This window comes from Mchenga conophoros, linkage group LG14 (genome assembly GCF_057382185.1).
Source record: "Mchenga conophoros isolate Kocher_MC1m ecotype Shallow Benthic linkage group LG14, M_conophoros_male_GT1.1, whole genome shotgun sequence".
In the NCBI taxonomy this organism is placed as follows: Eukaryota; Metazoa; Chordata; class Actinopteri; order Cichliformes; family Cichlidae; genus Mchenga; species Mchenga conophoros.
Window position 1 is genome coordinate 25515536 of NC_140539.1, and position 23230 is coordinate 25538765.

The 23230-nt window shown below is 38.9% G+C and overlaps 1 protein-coding gene across 1 annotated transcript; it reads right to left on the reverse strand.

The window, feature by feature from the left end:
• Positions 1-630: 630 nt before the first annotated feature.
• Positions 631-14051, reverse strand: igsf10 (immunoglobulin superfamily, member 10). The gene is made up of 9 exons (XM_085243609.1): positions 13849-14051; positions 12109-12238; positions 10593-10983; positions 9228-9992; positions 7214-8992; positions 5540-7105; positions 4371-5274; positions 3007-3373; positions 631-2917 (listed from the first exon to the last, which is right to left on the reverse strand). The coding sequence occupies exons 1-9, from the start codon at positions 14049-14051 to the stop codon at positions 1367-1369; spliced, it is 7656 nt and encodes a 2551-aa protein (XP_085099735.1). The 3' UTR covers positions 631-1366.
• Between the last annotated feature and the right edge of the window lie 9179 nt (positions 14052-23230).

The window sequence follows — 23230 nt, forward strand, 5'->3', positions numbered from 1 at the left end:
TGGTGAAGTATACTTACTAGAAGATACAGCATTCTTTATGAGGTGTTGTATAGATTAAGATTTTCCTATTGAAAAGCATGCATCATTATGGGCAATTCAAAATTGGAGTAATTCACTGAGAAATTATTTCCAGTTGTTCCTAAGGTACAGGGCATGACTAAAATACCATGTATCTAATTCTTTAGAAAAAGGAGACGGTGTGAATCAGCTGACATTTGCCAAGTAAGTGTGGTTAGAGAGCAAGCATAATAAGCCTTGCATAAGGTGTATAGCATGTAATATATATTTTCAGATGGCAGGCTCAAGCAGCAGTACAAACTCATGTTAAGTTCACCTCCTCTGTCTTAACATTACTCATCACCTTCCAGTTTAATTTGCAGGAGCACAGTAAAATCAGAGTGCATGACAAGCAAATATCAATGGCTCCCCTGTGGATCCTGCCCACTGACAAAGAGAGTGAAGGATTATTTTCATAGCTGGCCTGCACTTAAAATTCCAGAGCTGAATATGCTTCTGTTTGTGACTTTTTGGTGCCCTATAATTTAATACCTTTTGTATTTCTTTTATCCCCAACTGAGAAAATAGTAGCATAAAAAGACATGAGCCATGTTTTACTTTGTAAGTTCATGTTTTTTCCCCATACTTTAATTAAGGAGATACTGCAAATAGATATACATGGACTTTATTATTGGCATAATGTATAACATTACTGTAAATTCTCATGTACAACACAACAGATTGGTAATATGTATTATATTCCATTGTGTTCCAAATAGACATATAGGACTCTATATAGACCTTAATTAACACACACACACACACGCACGCACGCACGCACGCACGCAATATACCATGTACAGTGTAAGACAAGTATCATATATATATTTGAATAAACCCTTTTTCCCACTTAAAAACACTGAATTACTTATAAAATACATTTTACTACATATTCTGTTGTTTTTTTAAAATTTGCTGTTATGTCCAAAGGGAATTATGACCTCTTGAGAAGACCAACCCCCCCCTTCTAATTTCTGTTTTCCTGTTTGGCTACTATGTCCAACAGCAGGTCAGAGAAATTACTTTAGGTTTGGCTCTATGATTTGGCTCTGTTGCTCTCGTTAGGACTACCCTAAATGAGTACTTTGATTTTCCAGACCCCAGCTTCCAATGTTACAAGCAAGCAGGAGTTTCTTTTTTTAAATTCCTTTTTTGTGCTTTGTTAATTACTCACATAATCAGCTTCTGTATTACACATGCCTTGATCTTCACTAATCCACAAGATGATAGGTAGTGTAGTGAGCAGACAATATGTGTCTGTTAATATTTACATTAGCATATACTGTCAACCTTCAGCTATTATTTTTAATCACAGCACAAGTACATATGTGACCTTTGAATCTGTACCTAAGTGGTTTTTCACAAGGCATTTGTATGTTCCAGAGTCTGAGGGTGTGGGCCTCTGGATGATTAGTGTACCCTGAGGGTGGAGCAGTTCACTACCCATAGGCCGCCCCTTTTCTGCTGCTGATAGAACTGAATGATCTGGAAGCTCCCATGTGATCTCTGGCTTGGGGATCCCAGTAGCAGCACAGTTGAGCTGAATAGGTCTCCCAGTCTCTGCCCTCACATTGGAGGGGGGCCCCATTGTGATCCGTGGAGGGTAGGCAATGACAATAACAGGGACAGTAAGTACAGCCTCACCAGCATCGTTTCGAGCTCTGCATATGTAGTTTCCGCGGTCATGGAGTGTAGTGTCCTGAATTATAAGAGTACCATTTTCTAGCAACTGGTAGCGTCCGAGGACTTGAGGCCGAGTAAGAGTGTGACCACCAGGAACGGTCCAGTAGATTCTTGGTCTGGGACTCCCATCAGATAGGCAGTGAATGAAGAGGGGCTCCCCTGATATGCTGCGTATGATACCCCTGGGCCTTGTCAGGATATAAGGCTTCTGCCCAATCTCCAAAATTATTAGCTTCTCTATGTAGCCCATGAGATTCTTGGCACCACAGCGGTATTTCCCAGCATCTTCTTTGTGAGTACTGCGGATGACCAAAGTCCCATCATTGTTTATTTGGTGGCGAGAACCATGATTGGTTCCACCAATAAACCGTGTTCCATTAGGCAAAGTCCATGATATCTCTGGCATTGGCTGCCCATCAGCAGAACAATTCAGAACTGTGGTTTTCCCATTCCCAGACACAATACGTTCATTGAAGGGATTATTGAAGATTGGCCTTCGAAGCATACTTGTAACCGTCAACTGCACCACCATTACTGCCTCTCCTCCATCATTTCTAGCTAAGCAAATAAACTCTGCTGTATCAGAAGGGCGGACATTACGTATCTCAAGTGTCCCATTCTGGTGGACTTTAATCCTACTTCCAAAGTAGGGTGCTGTTAGAAAGATGTTATCAGGCATAATCCAAGTGATAGTAGGTCTGGGAGTCCCCTCAGCCATACAATCTATAAGTTTCCTGGAATATGTAGACACTATTTCTTTAATGACTGTTCTGTTCTGATGGTAGCCATTGATCACTGGTGGATTCCCACCTATCTCAAGCTTGTAGACTTTTCTGGTTTCTCCGCCAGGGTTGCGAGCCATGCAAACATACTCCCCTGCATCAATTACCTTGACATCCCTAATATCCAGAGAACCATTGACATGCATTAAGTAGCGTTCATGTGATGCTGCTATTACATCGTTATTGGGAAGTATCCACAATATCTTAGGTTTAGGCTCTCCAACTGCCTCACAGTCAAAGAGGATGCTTCCTCCGGGCTTCACTCTAGCATAGGTCTGGCTGGATGGACGCATCCTAGGGGATGCTGTAACTACAGTGATATGTACATGCATCTCATCTTTGCCAACCTGGTTCTCAGCAAAGCAGGTATAATCGCCTTCCTCTGACATTCCAACCTGGAGAAACATGATATGAAAACACGATATATAAACATGATATATATGTATATATGTTTGTGCAGTTTGTGTTTGATCCAATTCAATACCTGGTTTAGATAAAGAGTTCCATTGTCAAACAGAGTGTAGCGACGTTCTCGTCCTCCTCTACTGCTGGCATCAGACTGCAAAGCACTGTTGACCATTGTACCATCTGGTAGACCCCAGGAGATATCTGGCTTTGGTGCCCCTGAGGCTTTACAGTCTACTTTTAAGTCCTTTCCATAGGGTACCTGCTTCTTGCTGTATACCTTAGTCTCTATCTTGGCTGGCTTCATTGATACACTGACTTTCATGAGTTGTAGAGCATCACCAATCTTGTTTCGGGCCACACAGAGATAATCTCCGGCATCTTTGTCACTCACAGTGTTAACAGTAAGAGTACCATTATCAAGGACCTGTATCCTGCTGCCCACCCTGGAGTAACAAATAAAAGAAAATTAGAGAGACAGTTACAAACCTGGCATTAAGATAATTTGCAGAATTCCTTGTCTATGCTTATTAAGAGCAAAACGCATAAATTTGTATGGTTTCATATATTTTTTCAAACAGCTAAAATCAAAACGGTAACAGTGGAAAAGTGTCTTATTTGCTTACATCAAACAAATGTGTACAGAATGCCACTGGGGAGATACAGCAATTAAATCAGTAGCTGTTTTACATTGCCTCAGTCTTTCTGTTCTCTCTGGTGTTAGACATTGCAAATGACAATGTACCGACACACAAAGTGTTTATATAAACAGGTATTGGGGGTATAAGAAATGTGGTTTAAACGTACAATGCTTTTTTAAAGACGTAAAATTAAGGTAAGACATGCTTGCATTATTATCACACTGAACAAGCTAACAATTAGGAAAAATATAAATGAAATACACTCCAATTCCCTTCGGTATGATGACTTTTGTGTCGGGTTTTTTTTTCAATCCTAATAGAAGCATAGAAAGAGAACCATTGTATTGAAAATATTTTCACTTCAGTCTTCATTTGACTGTGCTGAGTTATGCTCTGAATAAGTATAGTCAATATCTGCATCTCATTTCTTTACATTTAGAGAGAATTACATGTTTTTATGTGTACTTATGAGGGACATTCAATGAATCAGTGCAGGCAACAAAACCTATAAAAAATATAAATGCATGTACTCTATTCACAATCAGTGCTTACTTTGGTAAGCATAACAGTATGCCACTGAATTGTTTTCAACAGTTTAACTGTTTCATGAGAGGCTAAGGGCAAAAATAAGTCTGTTTTGGTGATTTTTATCCACTTTCTTCCATAGAATGTTCACTAAACCACTACAGTTTTTCTAAGCAATATTTATGCAAATCATGCACATTGAATTATTAGAATTTTGTAACTTTAATATAAAAGATAATACAATAAATACCTGTTCTACCAATGAACGTATTTTTACCTGTACCAATAGTCCACCACAGCTTTAGAAGGTAGTTTCCAGATTATCCTAGGTTTAGGGTTTCCAGTTGCCAAACAGTTTAGTCTTAACTGATCCCCATATGACAACTCAGTCAAGCGCTTGGATATCTCCAATATCTGAGGAGCAGATTCTTGTAGTATTACTGTCAGAGTCACGACTCTTCGTTCTGAACCAGTAGAGCTGGTAGCAATACATTCATATTTTCCACTGTCTGCTGGAGTCACATCCTTAATGTGAAGCGTCCCATTCTCATACATGGATATCCGTGTATCGATTACAGGCCTGTTAGATTGTATCATTGACCCATCATGGAGAACCCAGTGAACACTAGGCTGAGGTGTACCATGACCAGTGCAGGGTAACTGTAAACTGTGGCCAAGAATAGCTTGTAGCTGCTGCCGCTTCTCCTCCATGATACCTGGTGGAGCTGCCACCACCTGCAGTCGGACTGTAGCAGTATCAGCTCCAGCAGGATTACTGGCAATGCATTTATAATGACCTCTGTCATAAACAGACACATATTTAATAACCAGAGTCCCCACAGCAGATACTGATGCTCTTCCCTTCTCAGTGTTTTGACCCATGACTTGAGTACGGTTGGCCAAGATCCAAGATATCACAGGCATGGGCCGGCCCTCTGCTTTACATTTCAGTTCAACTGTGTTTCCTGCATAAGATTTTATCTCGCGCATCTTTGGCTCTAAAATGCGAGAGGGATAGGCTACCACTGAGAGGGTGATAATAAGTTTATCTGATCCATGGTCATTCTCAGCTAGACAGAAGTATTGGCCTCGATCTTTAATATTGGCATTTGGGATTGACAGCGTGCCGTTGCTCAACACCTCATACTTGCCCATCCTCTCTTTAATGGTAATGGTTCTTCCTGTGGGACAAAAGAAATACAGAGACAATGAAATATTTACCTTACAAACACTAAAACATTCTACACAAATCACTTAAAGCAACTGACAAAATTTAAACAGTATTGTTACTTTATTATCGCAGCGTTTTCTATAAATGGCTTTTACTTGCACCTGACAACAAATTTTGTTTCTACATGATGCCAAAAATACTGTCACTCCCATATCTTAATATGTATCACATTTTGGTTCTGCTAATGATAAGAATGAATGAAATCATTTTTGTACCTGTGCTGGAGGAGAATCGTTTCCATGTTATAACTGGCTGTGGGTTTCCAACAGCCACGCATGGCAGGAAAGCATCAGAGTTAGACAGTACAGTAAAGCTAGCTGCATTTCCACCCACTATCTTGGGTTTGCTTGACATGACCTTTGTAGTGGGTTCAAAACCAGCATTACTGGCACTGGTAGCATCATATCCCGAGACTTGATTATAAATAGTAGAGGTGGCAGAATCCTTGTCTGTAATGTAAGGAACGGGGGTACTGATCATGTAGCCTTGCTGAGCTGTTAGAAGGATCAGTGTATCAGAGTTATCTACACTGCCTTTAGTACCACTGCTTTTTCGAGTACCGGTAGGTCTAATTCTCTCCAACACTAAACTGCGATTGGTGTCACCATTCCTTTGTGTTGGTGGTTTGATGTTGCTGTGGAATCTTGTCTGAGCAGTTGTGTAAAACCGCTTAGTTGTATGCGGTATCAGTGTAGTAGCAGGATCATAAGTGGCAGAGGAAAATAGAGGTGTCATGGTGGTAGGATAGCTGGATGAACCACTAGATGTCCAGTCAAAGTCCTCATATAGGTCACTCTCCTCAGATCTTTTTTCAGTGGTACCCAATACTGTGGTTCTGGCATCTTTTTGTGTGTAAATGGGATTATATTCTGAAACACTTTGTTGAAAAAGTGTGGTTGCCTCCATTGTGTATTCCATGGTTGTTGCCTCTGTAGTTATTGCCTCAGTTGTTGTAGTTTGTCGGACTTTGGGAATTCCAGGTTTCCTTAGGGGTCTTCTTCTCCTATTGGGCCTCCTTCTCCGCCCTAGCCTACCTCTTGTCTCACCAGGCCTCTGTCTGATTATAAGCAAATTGTCAGACAGTCTTCCAGACCCAGATGAGGTTACATCAAGATTTTCCTGCTGGGTGGGTTTGACAGTGGGTGGCGAGGGTAGAGTCTGTAATTCTGGTGGTGTTTCTGCAGTGGTATAAAACTGTGAGGAACCAGAATAACTAGTAACAGGTATAAAGTCCAAGCTGGGACCCAGTGTTGTGAACTGGAAATCAGCAGAGGATGCATCTCCATAATCATCATCTAATGAACTACTCGTTGTGTGTCTGGATGGTGACAAACTATCAACTTTAACTAATAAGTTTGCAGAGGTAATGGGCGTAGGAGCAATGGTTGTGGTTAGGGTGCCTCTTGTTTCAGTCGTAGTTGAAGTTTTATTCGCAGTTAATGGCTTCTTAAGCCTACTGAGCATCCTTTCCCTTCCTTTGTTTCCAAACAACTTGTTCCATGGAATTTTTCCCCGAATGATCTTAGAAGTAGATGTAGTAGTGGTTGTGGTTGGGACTTTAGTTGTAGGATCCAGTTCAGGGGCAACTGCAAACGTTATGTACTCATTGGAAGTCTCTGATCTAGACTCTGCTTTGTTGAATGTGGCATTTGAAGTCATGTAATGACTTGTGGTTTTTTGCATATAAGCAGGTTTCTCTGTTTTGTGTAAACATGGACTAGAAGATGCTGTTGGTGTGACCACTGCCAAATCAGTGGTTGCTGCCTTATTATAGTTACAGGCTGAGAAAAAAAGAACCATGTTAAAAACATACGTGTTGTTTCATGACTGATTATTTATGCAACACAGAAGTACAAAACAACAGGGTTTTTAAGAATATGGTTTCTTACCTGTGGTCAACTGAATTTGATATGGCACAGAGGCATTCCCTTCTTTATTCATGGTGGATTGTTTAAGTTTATTAATAAAGGACTGCATGTCATGGATCCTATTTGGTTTAATGATTCTTCTGCGGCCTTGAAAGTTCCTCCTGCCAACCTTTCCTCTGTTACTTTGGCGTGGGATTATATGGATGTGCTGCCGGGAGATGATAGTAGATCCTGCAGGCAGGCGCGGGGATTTTATTGTCTGGGTTGTATGGAAAATGATCTTGTCTTGCTGTCTGTCTGTAGCTGTGATTGCTGTAAATGAGGTTTGGCTTTCAGGGTCTGTGTGAAGGACTAGCTCCACTGGGCCTGGTTCATCTCTCATTGGAGTAACATTAGGGTCTGTAGTTGAAGAAAAAGCACCCTCTGTCGAAGTCTCTGGTTCTGCAGGTGCTTCTCCTGATAACTCTAGTTGGGTTTCTTGTGAAGTGTCTGTCACAGTAGGTTGGAGAGTGACTGGTTGTAGGTTCGAAGGTGGCATGCTGGTTCTTTCAAGGGTGTAAAAGTTGTTTGTCTCAACTAACCTTGGATCTGTAGTGAATGTAGACTGCATATATGGCTCTGTTGTTGCCATGTCTCTATTTTCCATTATTTTAGTTGAATTAATATAATTGCTGAATCTATTTTCCATGCCATTTTCCTTTGTTGCTAAAATATGTCCCTCACCAATTTGTGTGGTTGTTACTGTCTCAGTCTGCCTGTCTTGAGCAAATATTCTTTGTGGATTATCTGTTGTTGGTTGGACTATTGTTGGGAGAACAATGAGATGGTCTTCATCTTGAGCTTCACCAGAGCCAATTTCATTGTCACCAGAATAACCAATATGTGTGTTTTCATATTTTACTTTCTCATTTTCTCTATCACTCTTTATTTTTGAGCCACCCTGAGCCTTTTTCATAAATTCTGCAAACTTCTGCGGGTCTACTTTCCTGGAAGCTTTATCAAAGACCCTACTACTCCAGATGTGGCTGTTGCGGACTGACCCCCTCCTTCTCTGTCCCAGTCTACCTCCAAAACCTACTCGGCCACGTGATCTGTGTCTGGGGTAAGGTCGATCTGAAGTAATGGTCCTGGACTCCTGGATAGTTCTGTCAGCATGCTGGGAGTGGTGTATCTCACTGAGTTTGACTGTGTTTTGTGTCAAGCTAGAATCCATTGCAAACTCCGTCACCATCCCTGATCCCTCACTGTTGAAAACACTTGCTGTCACGGACCCTTTGTCTGTTACTGTCACCTGAGAAACGAGTAGGTCAACTCCAACATGATTAGCAACTAAACACCTATAAAATCCTCGATCCCTTGCTGTGATACCCTGAATCAGCAATGTCCCATTCTTAAAAATGTTTCTGTTCCCATGAGGCTTGTCAAGCACTGAATGGTCAGGCAGAATCCAAGACACTGAGGCCTCAGGACTCCCCGAGGAGCTACAGTCAAAAACAAGCTTTTCACCCAGTGGCCTAGAGAGTTGAACACCATTGACCTCAGCCTCTTCCACATCAGTGGACAGAACTGTCACTCGAAAGATGAGGATATCTGCATCCAGGTAGTTTGTGGCAATGCACCAGTAGAGGCCTGTGTCAGAGGTATCTGCACCTCGAAGAGTGAGCTTTCCTTCAGCAGTAATTATTATTCTCCTGTCCTCACTGGAATAAGGAGCTCTGACCTTGCTTCCATCTGGTAAAATCCACTCCAAGAGAGGCTTTGGATCACCCTGGATATGGCAGCTCAACTGTACCACACCACCTAGGTCAGGAGGAAAACATTTGATAATATCATAACCGTTTTCATGCTAAAAAGAAAAGACTTTTTAGTCTTTGAAATTCTGAATTCATTTTTTTTTAAATGCTTCCTATTTTTTTAGTGCAATGATCAGTATAGTTTCATACATAAGTAAATAGTTCAGTTACTGGTATGTGCAGACCTAAGTAAAAGTCACATCTCTGAGCTAGTATATTAAGCGTTAATCTCTGACTCCCACCTGTAAGTACAGTGTGCTCAGTCTTAGTTTGATTATCTCGTTTGATCATGGCCCAGGAATACCGGTCCCTCTTAGATGGTGTGCTTTCCAAACGTAGGTTTACCACAGACTGGTACTTAATGTGCAGGGTAGAGAAGGTTGTAGCAGTGCGGTCCAGTTGGAAGCTCACTTCTCCCTGCATTAACCATGCAGGAGAGGCTTTAATCTCAGCCTTAATGTTTGTGTTTATTTCTTTATCTAGATCCTTTGTTTTCATCTGAGCATATCGGTACACCATTTCTGGGCTTGTGGCCAACATTAAACCTCTCTCTAGCCTCATAGGAGAGTCACTGTAGGTGGCTAAGATCTGCCACAGTTGCTGGATGTGTTCATGGTTAATATTACACACCAAATACGTAGTTATGCAAGTGGTAAGCATGGTGACATTGTTTCCTTCTCCTTCCTCCAGGGTTTGAGTCAGGTTCTCAAAAGAAGTGGGCCGCTGTACAGTGCAGGTTAGACTGGCATCATTGTAAAACTGGTCGGTCAGGTTCATTTGTATTGAGCCTAATGGGGCAATAAAGTCCTTGGGGGAAACAGGAAAGAAGTTCCCTTCATCCAGGCTGATGTTTTTCTGCTTTAGATGGGGTTGGATCAAAGGTTTGGTGCAAGTAAAAGCATTGTTGGGTAGAAGGGATAGAGGCCTTTTGTGGTAAAGCAAAGGATTTTCACAAACAGCACATAGGCCTCTGGGATATCTCCTGTCTCGCCAGCATTTCAGCACACCTGGAAAGAATTATTAAGCAGTGCAATGTTTAGATGGATTCATGGAAGAAAAAAAAAATCACACTTTCAAACTTATGTTCCAGCCAAACCAAAACTGGCTAATAAAACTTGTGAACCGCAAAAGGTCATAATCACAATACAGAATTGCGACATTTCGATTAACCTTCGTGCTTGCCAAGTCATAAATAAAATGTATAACTTTAGTTCTTCTATGTCTTCATTGTTTTCTATGGTCCTCATGATGAAAAGATTATATGATATCTGCTTCCTGTAATGTCTCTGCAAAGATTTATATGCTTCTCTTGGATATGCCTGTCTTGCTTGGGATACAATCCCATGCACTATTAGGTTTTAAGAGAAAACATACTATGCTCAAACCTGAGTACAACCACAAATACTGCCAGCAGTTTTACCAGATGGGTCTTATTAAAGCTGGTAGCAAATATCGGCTTACAGAGGTTTAGAGAAAGTTTCTCTGGCATTAATGAAAAAGAAACTGTTTAGATTCAGTAAGTGACTTTCTTAGCTGTTAACCACGGTTCAATTTTATATGCCTCTAAGTACTTTGGGAATTGTCCAAAGCACAGATGCACTCCTTACCTGTATTTCTTTGTGCCCAAAGTGAGAACCACTTCATACGGCAATCACACTTCCAGGGGTTGCCATGGAGGAAGACATTTTCTAACTGACTGCAGCCTGAAAAAATGTCTGCTGGCAGAGTGGTCAGAAGGTTGTCTGACAGGTGGATGGTTCTTACTGATGATACCTTGAAAACCTGGCTGTGTCTCAGTGTGATAAATGTGTCCGGGTGGAGCTGCTGGAGGTAGTTACCCTCCAGATTAACCAATTCTAAGTTGGTAAGCCCAAAGAAAGCCTCAGGGTTTATAAATTCGATGTGGTTGTGGTCTATGTGGAGTCTCAGCAGACTATCCAAGCCTTTGAAAGTCTCTTTGTTGATAATCTTTAATTTATTGTATGACATCTTCAGGACCTTGGAAAACACAATTAGGAAGATAGAGATGGTGGTCAAAACAATGATAACTGAAAGCTATTATGTCAATACACAATTACATTGTTTTTATAGACATAACATGAATTATTGTCAGACTGTTTATTTAGTCTGAAAAAGTGCAAGGAATCAAGGACCATCCTTCACATAACACACACAGACATATAAAATTATTGTGAATCACTCAACATTCTTTGTGAAACATGAGGCATTTACTTTTTGTGAACCACAAAAGAGTTGATACAACTCTGTTTTTACAAGTTTGGACTTGTGACACTGAAATTCTGTATTGAATTATACTGCCTGTTATTGGTTAAACACAGTTACTTGTGCCTGAGTTATTTTTTTTAATTTCATTACTTTATAATTAGATTTGCAAAAGCAAAGGTGATACTTCTTAATCAATTTTGCCATGGTGAAAACCCTGTGCTGTAATTGGACAACTCTTATTGTTTTCCCCTCGCATTTGTGTCGTCTTTTTATGCTTTTTGAAATTTTTTGTCATTTTGAACTAATTATGGATGGAAATGTGAGACAACAGTCATAGTAAAGAAAATCAGCTGTGAACTTTTCATCCCTCCAAGCAGATATTATCTAAAAACCAGAAAACAAACCAGAAAACAAACAAAAACATATTTATGTAGGCATGCTCTACTTACTGATGTGTGTATGTCATCACAGAAATACTGAATTAAAACTATATGATGTCAGCAGTAAGGCTATTTTTGTAAACTAAAACCAAACTAAAAACAACCTTTACTGCAATTTGCAACTACAACTGATGAGTCATGTCTATTGAAACTGTAGATGTCTTCAACTGCTTTCAAAAAATTCTTTATTTTTATTGCAGTACCATTATTGATTTTCTCCAATCTTGTGTTTGACATATGCCCTCCATTCAAAAATGAAAACGAACATGTAAACTAATTTATTTAAAAATAACTAAAACAACACATTTTCAAATTTAAAATATAAACTGAAATAAGAAAATCTACTCTAGAAAATAATAACAAGTCAAAATGAAATAAAAATTAGGGTTGTCACACAAAGATATATTTTGGACGTTGCAGTGAGGTTTGCGAGTAATTTGTTTACAAAGGATTTTACCTGTAATGACTTAAGGTCTTTGAAGGCTCTGTCTTCAGTAGTGTGTATCATGTTGCTGTGCAGCAACAACAGTTCCAAGTTTTCAAGCCCTGAAAGATCATTTTCTCTCAGGATAGTTATGCTGTTGTACCTAACGGCATAGAAATGAAAAAGCTTTGGTTACTGATCATCATTTTGAATGAGCCTTCAAATATACTTTGCAGAAATATTACTGAAATGCAACTGAAGTTCTGCACATATAACCTAAAAGGTGGGCAATGCTGGTGAAAGATCTCAGCGAAAAAAAGCATTCATTCTAATCCAGAACCTGTCTACTCGGACAAATAAGTGAAAACACCTCACTAGGTGAACTATAGGTATATATTGCCCTCAGTATTGACATACTGGACATTAGTATTGTGCTGACTATATTACCTGTTCCTCATTCAGGCAATTTAATTTAATAATTAATTTAATAATTTTAATTATATAATTGCTTTGGGATTAATAAATTATTCAGATTTTGATACCATATCCTGCCAAACAGAGGCTGTGTGCATACTAAAGCATCTCAGAGAAAGCTCTTGTAGCAGGAACCAGTATACATGAAATTTCAAGTACTTTTTAACTGTTTATAGGTGGTTTTTGCATGTGTCTGTGTTTGGGGGTTGGGGTAAGGGACCTTGGCTCTTTCTCATGTTACACTACTTCAAACACATGATGGATGGTAGTACTAGCCATGCTAGGTCAGGGCCACATTTTACCATGTTGAAACATACATGCATGTGAAGACAAGTTTAAAACAATGCCAGTAAAGGTTGTTGATTACTAATATTGTGATACATATTAATGAAAACAATTTATAGTGTGTACAGAGTAATGTTTGAGTTCACTCTGTATGTGTCAGCAGGCAACATGACGTGCCCTTGGAGATGACACTTGTAGAGGAAATTAGGACTACATAATTAACTGTTAATTCTGCCTGTATTAATCCTGCCACGACATCTCAGGATGTCTGCAGTAAATACTCTGCTCCGGCCTGGTCACATTCTGAAATGAGGTCTAATTACGTACAATAATTGAATGCACTTGTGTGTCATTTGATTGACAAATAGCTTTCCAAGCAGGCTGAAGTAGCACCAGGGCACCACAGACAGGATAGAGGTAAGGCAGCTCTGTTTATGCATCATGTAACAGCCAGAGGCATTAATAGACGATTTGGTGATGAATGATGATTAATTTTATGATGAATTCATTTAGTGGCTGTGGTAACAGCTACTAGCTGGATGACAATGGCAATGGGATGCCGACTAGAGTGGTGATTTACTTCTTTGCTGTTTTTTTTTTGTTGGTTATTTTTTGAGAAACTAAGCCTCTCAAAGCACATAAAACTAAACACTGCTAAAGTTCTCCGGTTAAGATTGTTGATGGCTAATGCTTGCTAGCTATTGCTTGTTAGCTAATGGCAAGATTGGCTTTGTCACCTAACCTGAGCTAATATTTGCTTGTTGATTAACCAGCTTCACAAATTGAAGCTATAAAGTTGTGTTTTCTTGAGTCAATGACATTTTAAATAAACATTTTTTATCTCAATTCTGAAAGGTTATTTCTTTTCCAGACAGTAATTATATGTGGTCTAGTTATTAGACTAAACCTGTTTGACTTGTAGAAATACTTTTTGTAATGCTATTCTTTTACAAAGTCTGCAGTTTAAATCACTCAGTAATTGTTCACCAAGAGTATGTGTACTTCAACTCTTACCCGAGGTTAATTTTTTCAACAGCTGGCAGGATGTGGTCAGGTATTAAAGTCAGGTATCTGAAGGTGCAGTGCACTTCAGTGGTAACATCGCAGGCGCATGGTTTGGGACAGTCAGCACTTGAAGGCAGCGCAGCAGCCAGGAACAACAAAGTCTTTAGCAACCACCTCTGCAGGTATGAAGAGCTGCACACACACTCAGTCATTGTGCACAGAGTTGGGGGCTTCAGTTGCACAGGAAATTAGAGCAAAACTTTGTCGTGAACCATTAATGAAAACCACCTGAAGAGAGAATGATGAAGATATATAGATAGAAAAAAATAGCTTTAATTTCCAAGCCATTTCCTTCATTCGTTCCATTCTATTCTTGTATATTTTAATTTCCGTCTTTGCTATTCGTTGCTATCAAAGAAGAAAACTTAGGGAAGGATACGCATTCAAGTCAAAATGTGTCCATGCAGTTGCAAAATAAAATAAAAACAATGAGAAAAATAACTCTGCAGAAGTAAAATATCTGCAGACAGAAGAATTTAAACCATGAAAAAAAGATAGCCTGTATACAGTTTCTCTCACCGCACTAAAACATCTGTAGAAACCGGAATTGCTGCAGAAGCACGAATTAGAAATTCCTAGTCAAACTGTTTAAAGTCCACATTCAGTTTTAGTAGTTCTCCAGTTTGAGTTCTTAGATGAGCACACTCTGTAAGCACAGAGGGACTAGAGTCATTTCTCTGCGAGCGCCTGCAGCAGAGCACACGCTTCAGTCTCCTCCTTCTCCTCCTCCTTTATAAACTGCAGTAATGCAGTTCTAGACAAACTACAAATAAAAATGCAGGGAGTTGCTTTGTTTGAAAGATCTCATAGACAGTTAAAGGCCAACAAAATTCTTCCTCATCTTGAGTTACTCGGGATGATATTGGAAATATTAACTGCTGCCAAGACAATAATTTTTGACTCATATGACCAAGCTTAGAAGGAGGTCATATGTCTTTTTGAAGAATCTGAAACTTTCCTGATATGATTTATTGTATATTTCTTTCATATTTTCATTGAATCCTGCTTTTCTGTGATTACATTTGGACCAAACGTACCCCAAGCTTGTCCACACATACTCCACAAACTCTTTTCTGTGAAAGTCTTTCTGTCAGATTAAAACACATTTGAGCCACAATGTGTTACACATTATAGCAGCAGCCGGTTCGCTTCCCCCTCTCCTATCAAATGGGTCATTTGAATAAATTGGTTTTGTGTGTGTTTTTGGGGGGTTTTCTTATGATAAATTCCACACATAAATCACTATTCTGACACGCAAAGGCAAAAAAAAAACAAAAAAACCCCCCATACCATTCATTTAACTAGTGTGTTTTATCACAAAAGTCACTGAAGTTATACACAATGCACACAAACTGTCATTCATTTACTGTTATAATCTGTTCTCTTGTTAAGATAAAGTGGATATATTGTGCTTTTTTGCCACTTTTTTATCTCTGTAGCCACTGCTCAGAAACCACCAGGTATCAGATACCATCTTTTCTCATAGGGCAAACAAAATGAATTAATGACCGGATAATAAAAATGTAATAAAATATATTATCATACTAATAAAATAATGATGAATGGCTTAAGATCTTGAGCAATAAAAGAAGCTTTTATGGTTGTGACACTCAGCAGCTGGCTCAGTTTATCAGAAACTACTCACACAAAGTGGACTGGTTTTCGTTTTCAGATACTTGTGAACTAACTAATGAGTCACTGCACTGTGTAACCTTTTAGATTCATTTAGAACCACAGAGGACGAAGAGATGATTGTGTGTTTGTGGATTAGTTATTTGTGTAGATATAGGGCTTCCCATTCATTGGTCACAGGCAAGGTTGGCATATTCCATCGGTGTTGTTTTTTAACTTGTACATCTGGATAACACACCATCACACATGGACACAAACACCTCCTCTTCTCTTCTCTTCTCTTCTCTTCTCTTCTCTTCTCTTCTCTTCTCTTCTCTTCTCTTCTCTTCTCTTCTCTTCTCTTCTCTTCTCTTCTCTTCTCTTCTCTTCTCTTCTCTCTGTGATATCTAACTTAAATGAAGTAAATAAAGTGCCGAGCAACTGTCACTATGTGATAGATGTAAGTGTGCGTTTGATTTACTAACTGGTTAGATTGTACTGATATTGTGTTCTCCCACTCTGTTGACCCCTACACTTTTGATTTACTTCCCTACTGCTGTAACGATTGGAGTTAGTAAGCCTCTCTTCTCGTCTTTCACAAGTAATCTTATACAAACACGACTTAATTAAATTATGTCGAGTTTCATGTCCAACCCAGTTAAAGTGTGTTTAATCTGCTAACAGAACAGATTTCTTATTCTCTCTTTTGGGCAGACACATATTTGAGCTAATTATGTCTTGATCCAAGTCATCATTAGAACTGAGAAGTTAAGCCTCTTCTGAGACATGGAAAAGGATAGTGGTAAGAGGCTTAGTGGGCTGAATAGGGGAGATGATGGGAAGAGCATAGTTTACAACAGCCTGTGCTTGCATGTGGACAGCCATGTGGCCAGTACAACAGGATTTGTTTGTTTGTGATTCTACTGATCAGAAAGTTGAGCTTACTCCATCCTTCTTCTGGCTGAGGAAACTGTTTCTCTTGAGCTTTAATTCACTCCAGATGAGGAGCACTGCAAGGGCAGCTGTATTGTTCTCCAAGCGAAGTGCTTAAAATGAGAGGCTAAGTAAGATTTAAAGGTGGTTTTTTGAGACTATGTTTTTTTTAAATGAATAATGTTCAGCTAATGGAAAATTTCCGTTTATACACACAGAAGCACCATGGTTAATGACATATTGCTGTCTTTTCTCAATATTCAGTGTAGGCTAAAGGGAATGTGGAGAAATGTTGTGGTAGCTGGTGGCTGAGAAATCTCTGGAAACACACAGCATTGGTTTTAGTCCTTCTCATTCAATGCTTGGTTTTGACTGGGGGCCCTCCTCTGAGGGGGTGAATGACAGGAATAGTGTGGTTTGAAAACAATATCGCCTGACATGAGACACTCTCTACACCCCTGACATGTTTTTCCTCATAACAACTCAGCATATTTTCTGTTTTTCTGTATCAAGAAATGTTTACTTTAGATACATCTGTGCATGTAGTTTGCTTTAAAAATGAAACTCTCTCTAATTATCTGGTCTATCTGTGTGTCTGTGATATGCAAATTAACTGATGTTTATGTGTCCACACATCTATCTGCAGGTGTGCTTTATAGAGCAGTAAACACACCGAGAGGTCTTGAAAAGCTTTAGTGTCAAACAGGCTTTGTATATTAGGGAGACCGGAAAGATTGATCGTTGCATAAACCTAGAGTTTAGCAAAAGGAGGGATTACAAAATCCAGGCCATGCAGACATAAGAACAGATAGCCAGTTATTTTTCTTACTTTGATGGAGCAATGCAGGAGAACATTTTCTTTTTTTTCTCATCTGTTCATCTGACCCTTCCAGACCAGTGTGGGTTGGGAGGCATCCATCCCCATGTCATTTAAGTTTATTTGGATACTGTCAACAAATTGCTACATAAATTTACAAGGAAAATGATTTGAAATGGGTGAAATTTCACTTTTGTGGAGTCCTTGACTGTCTTTGTCAGATGTAAGCTATCTACTATTTTAAGTCATTTTCAGTCTGTTACTCTGGCATTCCTCATACACTTTGTTCAATCTTATCCTTTAGCTACTTGACATGACGTTCCAGCCTTATTTAAGCTATGGAAAAGTCTAGATATATGTTTATATTTGTAGCAGTAGGTAACAGTGAAATTCTAATTCCAGTTCCATTAGCTGATAAATGTGTTTATGTATGTAAGAAAATGAAATATATCCTGTTTGAGAACAAAAACAGTGTGTGGTGTAGAGTGCATTCGTTTGTGTGTTGTCTGAGTTTTCGGAAAATCTGTTGCACTGGAATTCAGTTCTGTGTTTCACTCCTGGACAAGGTCTTTACTCAGGTTTCACAAATTCTCAACAACACTGATGAAAGCGAGCCCAGTTCTCCTGACATGCCTGACCAATGTAACATTTGTCAGACTGTTAACAGCTGTCTGCTGTGAAGCTGACGTGACATTTGGCATTTATGGGTCATGACATGGAAGGTTTGAAGATATTTGGCTCAGTCGGAGAGCCCTATCGTTTCCCATATCTTGTTGTTGTTTTGTAAAAGTCTCTTGTTGTATAGCAACTTTATTAATCAAGTTTGCATATCATCTGCATAGATAACATGAAGGTGATTTGCTACATTTGCTACTGTAATGAGGTTTTCTGGAACAGTTTAAGTGCAGTGGTCTGATGAAAGATACCTCAGCAGTAGCATTTTTAAAAAAACCAAAACAAAGAAACAACCATTCTTTCCTGTCAGCATTGTACATTTTACACTCAGTACTTGTGATTGTACCGCGCCCTTTTATTAGATAATGATGAATGAATTCTTTTGCAAAAAATGACTGTGTTATTTTAAAGCTAAAACATCTGCTCACAGATTTATTCAGTATGTTACCCTTTGTGAGTCAAGATGTGCTAAATGAAATCCTCCCTGAAATAGAAAGCAAACGTTGGCTTGATATGCTTTAACAGATAAGTGCAGGATTTGATAGTTCTCAATGTTTTGTATTTTACAATTTCCAAACATAAGTTGAGATTTCTGGCTATTCTTAGCATCTTTATCGTCTGCTTTATCTGTAAAGATAAAGTAGGTAAAGGTAAAGTAGGGCCTTTTGTTGATGGTTTAATCCTCTGTTTATTGTAAGTTCATGCGGCTGATATATAATGAGTGAAGAAACATGCTCTCTGTTGCCATTCAGACTCTGACACTGTTAACACATTAGTCTTCTTGTGCACATGCACGCTTACCTTGAGCCTTTGACTCCAGGCCAGGGTCAGGTAGCTAAAGTTAGCTCTGAAGTGTCAGTCACACTCTAGCACTGAGGAAATCACATGACCTTATGGTATGAGAGCAACAGAATTTCCAAACAGTCTCTTTGACAGGTATTTCACGCTCTCTCACACACAGAGATAAATTAGAATGACTTGTTTGACTAAATTTGGAGATTTTAAATTTCAGTTTAATGCATAGTTTTGTTTACAAAAACTCATAAATCTGAGATTTGTACACCTGATGTGTTTGATGGATATACATTTGCAGCTTATGTATCTCTGACATTTTTGCTCAGCTATCACTTTTTAAAAATAATTTGGTGGTATTTCTTTACTAATCACTGATACGCTTAGAATCCTGCTTTGTTTGGCATTGAACTAGCCAGCTCTGATCTACACTAAGCAATTACATCTCAGCGATAATGAAAAGCGTTTTAGCCGCAGCAGGATGCTTGCGATAGCAAGAAAATGCTGGAGTTTCTTAGCAGGCTGCTCAATAAATTCCTAATGGATCTGTGTTTTACTGTTTTACGATCAGCAGTATATTCTCGTTTCACAACTGCACTGTGATTGTTTGATTACTGTTAGTGAGTATTTTAGTCTTTGTGACCACAGCAAAACAAAGACAGAAGGATTTTGGCCTCATGAGTAAAAACAGATTTTAGAATAATGAGGCACAACAATTCAACAATAATTTTTTACTCAGATCCTTTTGTCTTAAATTCAATATTGCAAAAGCCTGTTTGGGACTGGCTTCTGCTGTCAGAATCATTTTTTGTACTCCTGATTAGGATGTTTTTGAACTCTGCTGGACTTTATCCTGTTTCTAATACTCCTTTTTGTGTTATGTGCACATCTGTATTCGTCTGTCCACTACTATCTTATTCCTGCTGAGGGGAATCAAAACGAGTAAAACTGCAAAAGTGAACAGGGAACAGATGTGAAACTTAAATTCCTTCTGAAAAATTGGTTTATGGAGGATTTCACCGTCAAATTCGATGATTTTGCAGCACTGCTTTTATCATGGGATTGTATCCTCATGGACTATCATGATTATTTGAAAATGGACTTTGCTGAAATAATGCTTTGATGAGCATTTATAGTACCATGAACACACGTGGCTGTTTTTGATTATTTTCAGCTTTATCAGTCATCAGTTTGTTAATGTTGGCTAGTCAACAACTATTTGTTCCTCATAGTAATGTTTATCCGTACTTGTCTCAGACTAGCGGCTAATTAGCTTTAAATTGCTTTTTCCGTAAGACAGAAATCTGTAAACAATATTTTACCAGAGACGTAATTCTAATCTATCAGGCTGACCTTTTGTATCTTCTGTCAGCATCCCTTTATTATAAACCGTGACCTCTTGCTGGGTTTTTAAAAAAAATTAAAATCCATTATTATTATTGAATATGACAACAGTTTTGTGTAGCTCAGACTTCCGCTCTGGACTAACTTCATTAGTCATGTTATAAATGATTAGGATCTTTCACATATTGTTACTATTGTTTTTTCCATGTGTCGTTTTTTGCTGAAGCTCAGACGGAGCATGAGAATGGGGAAGAAAGGTGATTTAAGTGATTTTCAACATGGCATGGTTGTTGGTGCCAGATGGACTGGTTTAAGTGTTTCAGAAACTGTCGATCTGCTGGGATTTTCCCATACAACCATCTCTAGGATTTACAAGGAAATAAGAGAAAATCCACTGGATAAAAATACATTGTTTGATGCCAGACGTTGGAGGAGAATAGCCGGCCTGATTTGAGCTGAGAGAAAGGCAGCAGTGACTCAAACAATCCCTTAAGACCAAAGTGTGCAGAAGACCATCTCTGAAATACACACTGAGCCTTGAAGCACATGGACTACAGTAGCTGAAGACCACACCAGATGGCACACCTGTCAGGCTACAGTTCACATTTGTTCATCCATAATTGGACTGGAAAAACATTGTGTGGTCTGATGACAACAGTTTACCCGTCTTCTGATGGCTGCTTCCAACAGGACAAGGCGCCATGTTATGAATCTCAGATCATCTGGACCTTGTTTCTTAAATATGACAATGAAATTTGTTGCCTGCCTTTCAGCCAACAAATCTCACACAGCACATGTGTGATGCTACATGGACCAAAATCTCTGAGGAACGAATCTATGCTGCAAAGACTTAGTTCTGAAGGCAAAACAGGGTCTAACCTGGTACTAGTAAGGTTTACCTGATAAAGTGTAGGTTATATATGTGGGAGTTTATATATGCTATACATGGCAGGAACTTCAGGAGCTGATCACATATTAACTTAATAGTAATTCGATTCTCCTTCTTCTTCTTAGTCAGGATCTAATAATCTGCAAGTTATTTGTTACTGAAGGGAAAAGAAGAATAATCGGCAATAATTAGCTCTTTGATATTTTCCATTTACCTTTATCACTTTACTTTGTTTTCAAGGTAAAACTCATTTAGTCAAAATGTTACATCATCACTTGAATCATTTTGAGGTTTGATGTTGGAAACTTGTGAAAAATGCCTGTTATGTTTGTGCTTGTGCTGTGTGTATGTGGCCAGCAATTGATGGTCAGTATGTCCAAGCATATGAATGTGCTTGACATCATTGATATATAGACGCCCAAGCATGTTAGCATGTGTGAATGTGTGTGACCTTATTGTGATATATAGAAGGATGCAAGCAATACAAACTGCTATTTGACAGACTTGTAAAGTTCTGTGTTTCAGGTTTTTATTATCTTTCTGACTGCAGTGATCAGTTGTCCTTAGCGATCCTATTTAAATGAAGTATTTCTTTTGTATTGCACGCCATGAGTTCTGCAGCTTAATCATTGTAGCATGCCATATTTCTTACTCTTGGTCACACAGACAAGCAAAAAAAACTACACAGCCTGTGCTGGTGTAGCAGGACCCAGTGGTGCACACATCCTGCCTTCTTTTGTTTGCGTGTAGTAATTCTAATGTACAATGTTTTGCTACTAACTAAACCAATCGTGAAGCAAGTGTAACAACATGTGTTTTTGATCTAATGCCCCAGGACTATGAAAACAAAAACAACCCCCGCTACCTTACTTATCCCACTATATTTCCATACCTAGTGGTCCTTTGGGCTCTAGTGGCCCCAATAAAACCACTGCATTCCATTGGAGCCATTAAAGGATATCAAGGGCCAAGCTGTTAGGTATGGATCACATTTCTTTTTTTTTATCTGCATATATTGAGAAGCATCACACTGAACACATGTGTGAGTTAATTCACTGAATAAGAATGCTATTAATGGAAAACAGCTTGCAGTTTGTCAGTTGCATAAAATTAAAACCATGACCAAAAATGTGAGTCTTTCACAGCCACGTAAAGAATTAAACGACTGCTGAAACCAAAAGTACGCGGATTACAAAATGCTGCAGGTTATATAATAAGTAGAAAACTTGCTGAGCAACTGTACCATAAATTACACAATATAAATGTCCACATAATGTAACCTCTCTCCAGTTTGAGTCATGCAGCAAGTGAAAGCAACACCTGTTTAAAAAACAGTTTCTTTCGAGTGTCTGTTTCAGGGTTTGATCTTCAGACTAAACAAAATTTTGTGGTTGTTTTCCGATTCATGATTTGTTTATTTTTGCATTCATCTTCCCTGTTTGCTTTGTTCACCGTAACATCTGAAGTTTCCCCACTTTGTCCTTTTTTATCTTTATTCACTCAGTTCAATAGCTAATTACTGTTTGCTGTGTACTGCCTTACTGTACCTGTCCTACCTCCACAATAAGTTTACATTTAAGATAACACTTAACTAGCCACTAAAGATAACGACACAAACACTTTCCTGAATATATAATGATGCCCTATAACAATCTGTATCGATAAACCCATCACAAATACTGGGAAGGTTCAGAAGTTAAGTCTGTAAAGAGACATAGATGTATCATTGATGAGTTTGCAAGATTAGAGCTCTACAGCTGAATCAAAACAGTCTGAGACACTACAAAATAAAGCTGTAATGTAGGTTCTGGATACCTTACAAAACTCTGAAAGAACAATACTAAAAATATTGTCTGTGTTTGAGGGGCATGTAAATTATATCACGCATCCACAGTTAAAGGCCTTATTGTGTCTCCAAGGATGCCAAAAGGACATAAAAATTGAACATGTGGCTTATTGATCCTCCAGACCCTGTAGTTCTTCCAATATCTCTTTGTCCTCACTGATGGCCAAGTTTTCTCTCACAAGAACAGGAATATCCAGAAACATCCAGGAATCCTGACATTTAAAAGGCACCGAGGTCCAAAGGAAGAAGAGATGAGCCAACCTCTTATCCTGCATGACCTTATACTTTACTAAACAGAATTTCAGTTAATGGGATTAGTCACAGGATCATATTATTCACTTTCAGGCAGCGGTAAAAGCATGGTCCTATCTTTCCATCTGCCTTGGAGAACGACAGAAAATCCAGTTTGTTGACTTAGTAAAAG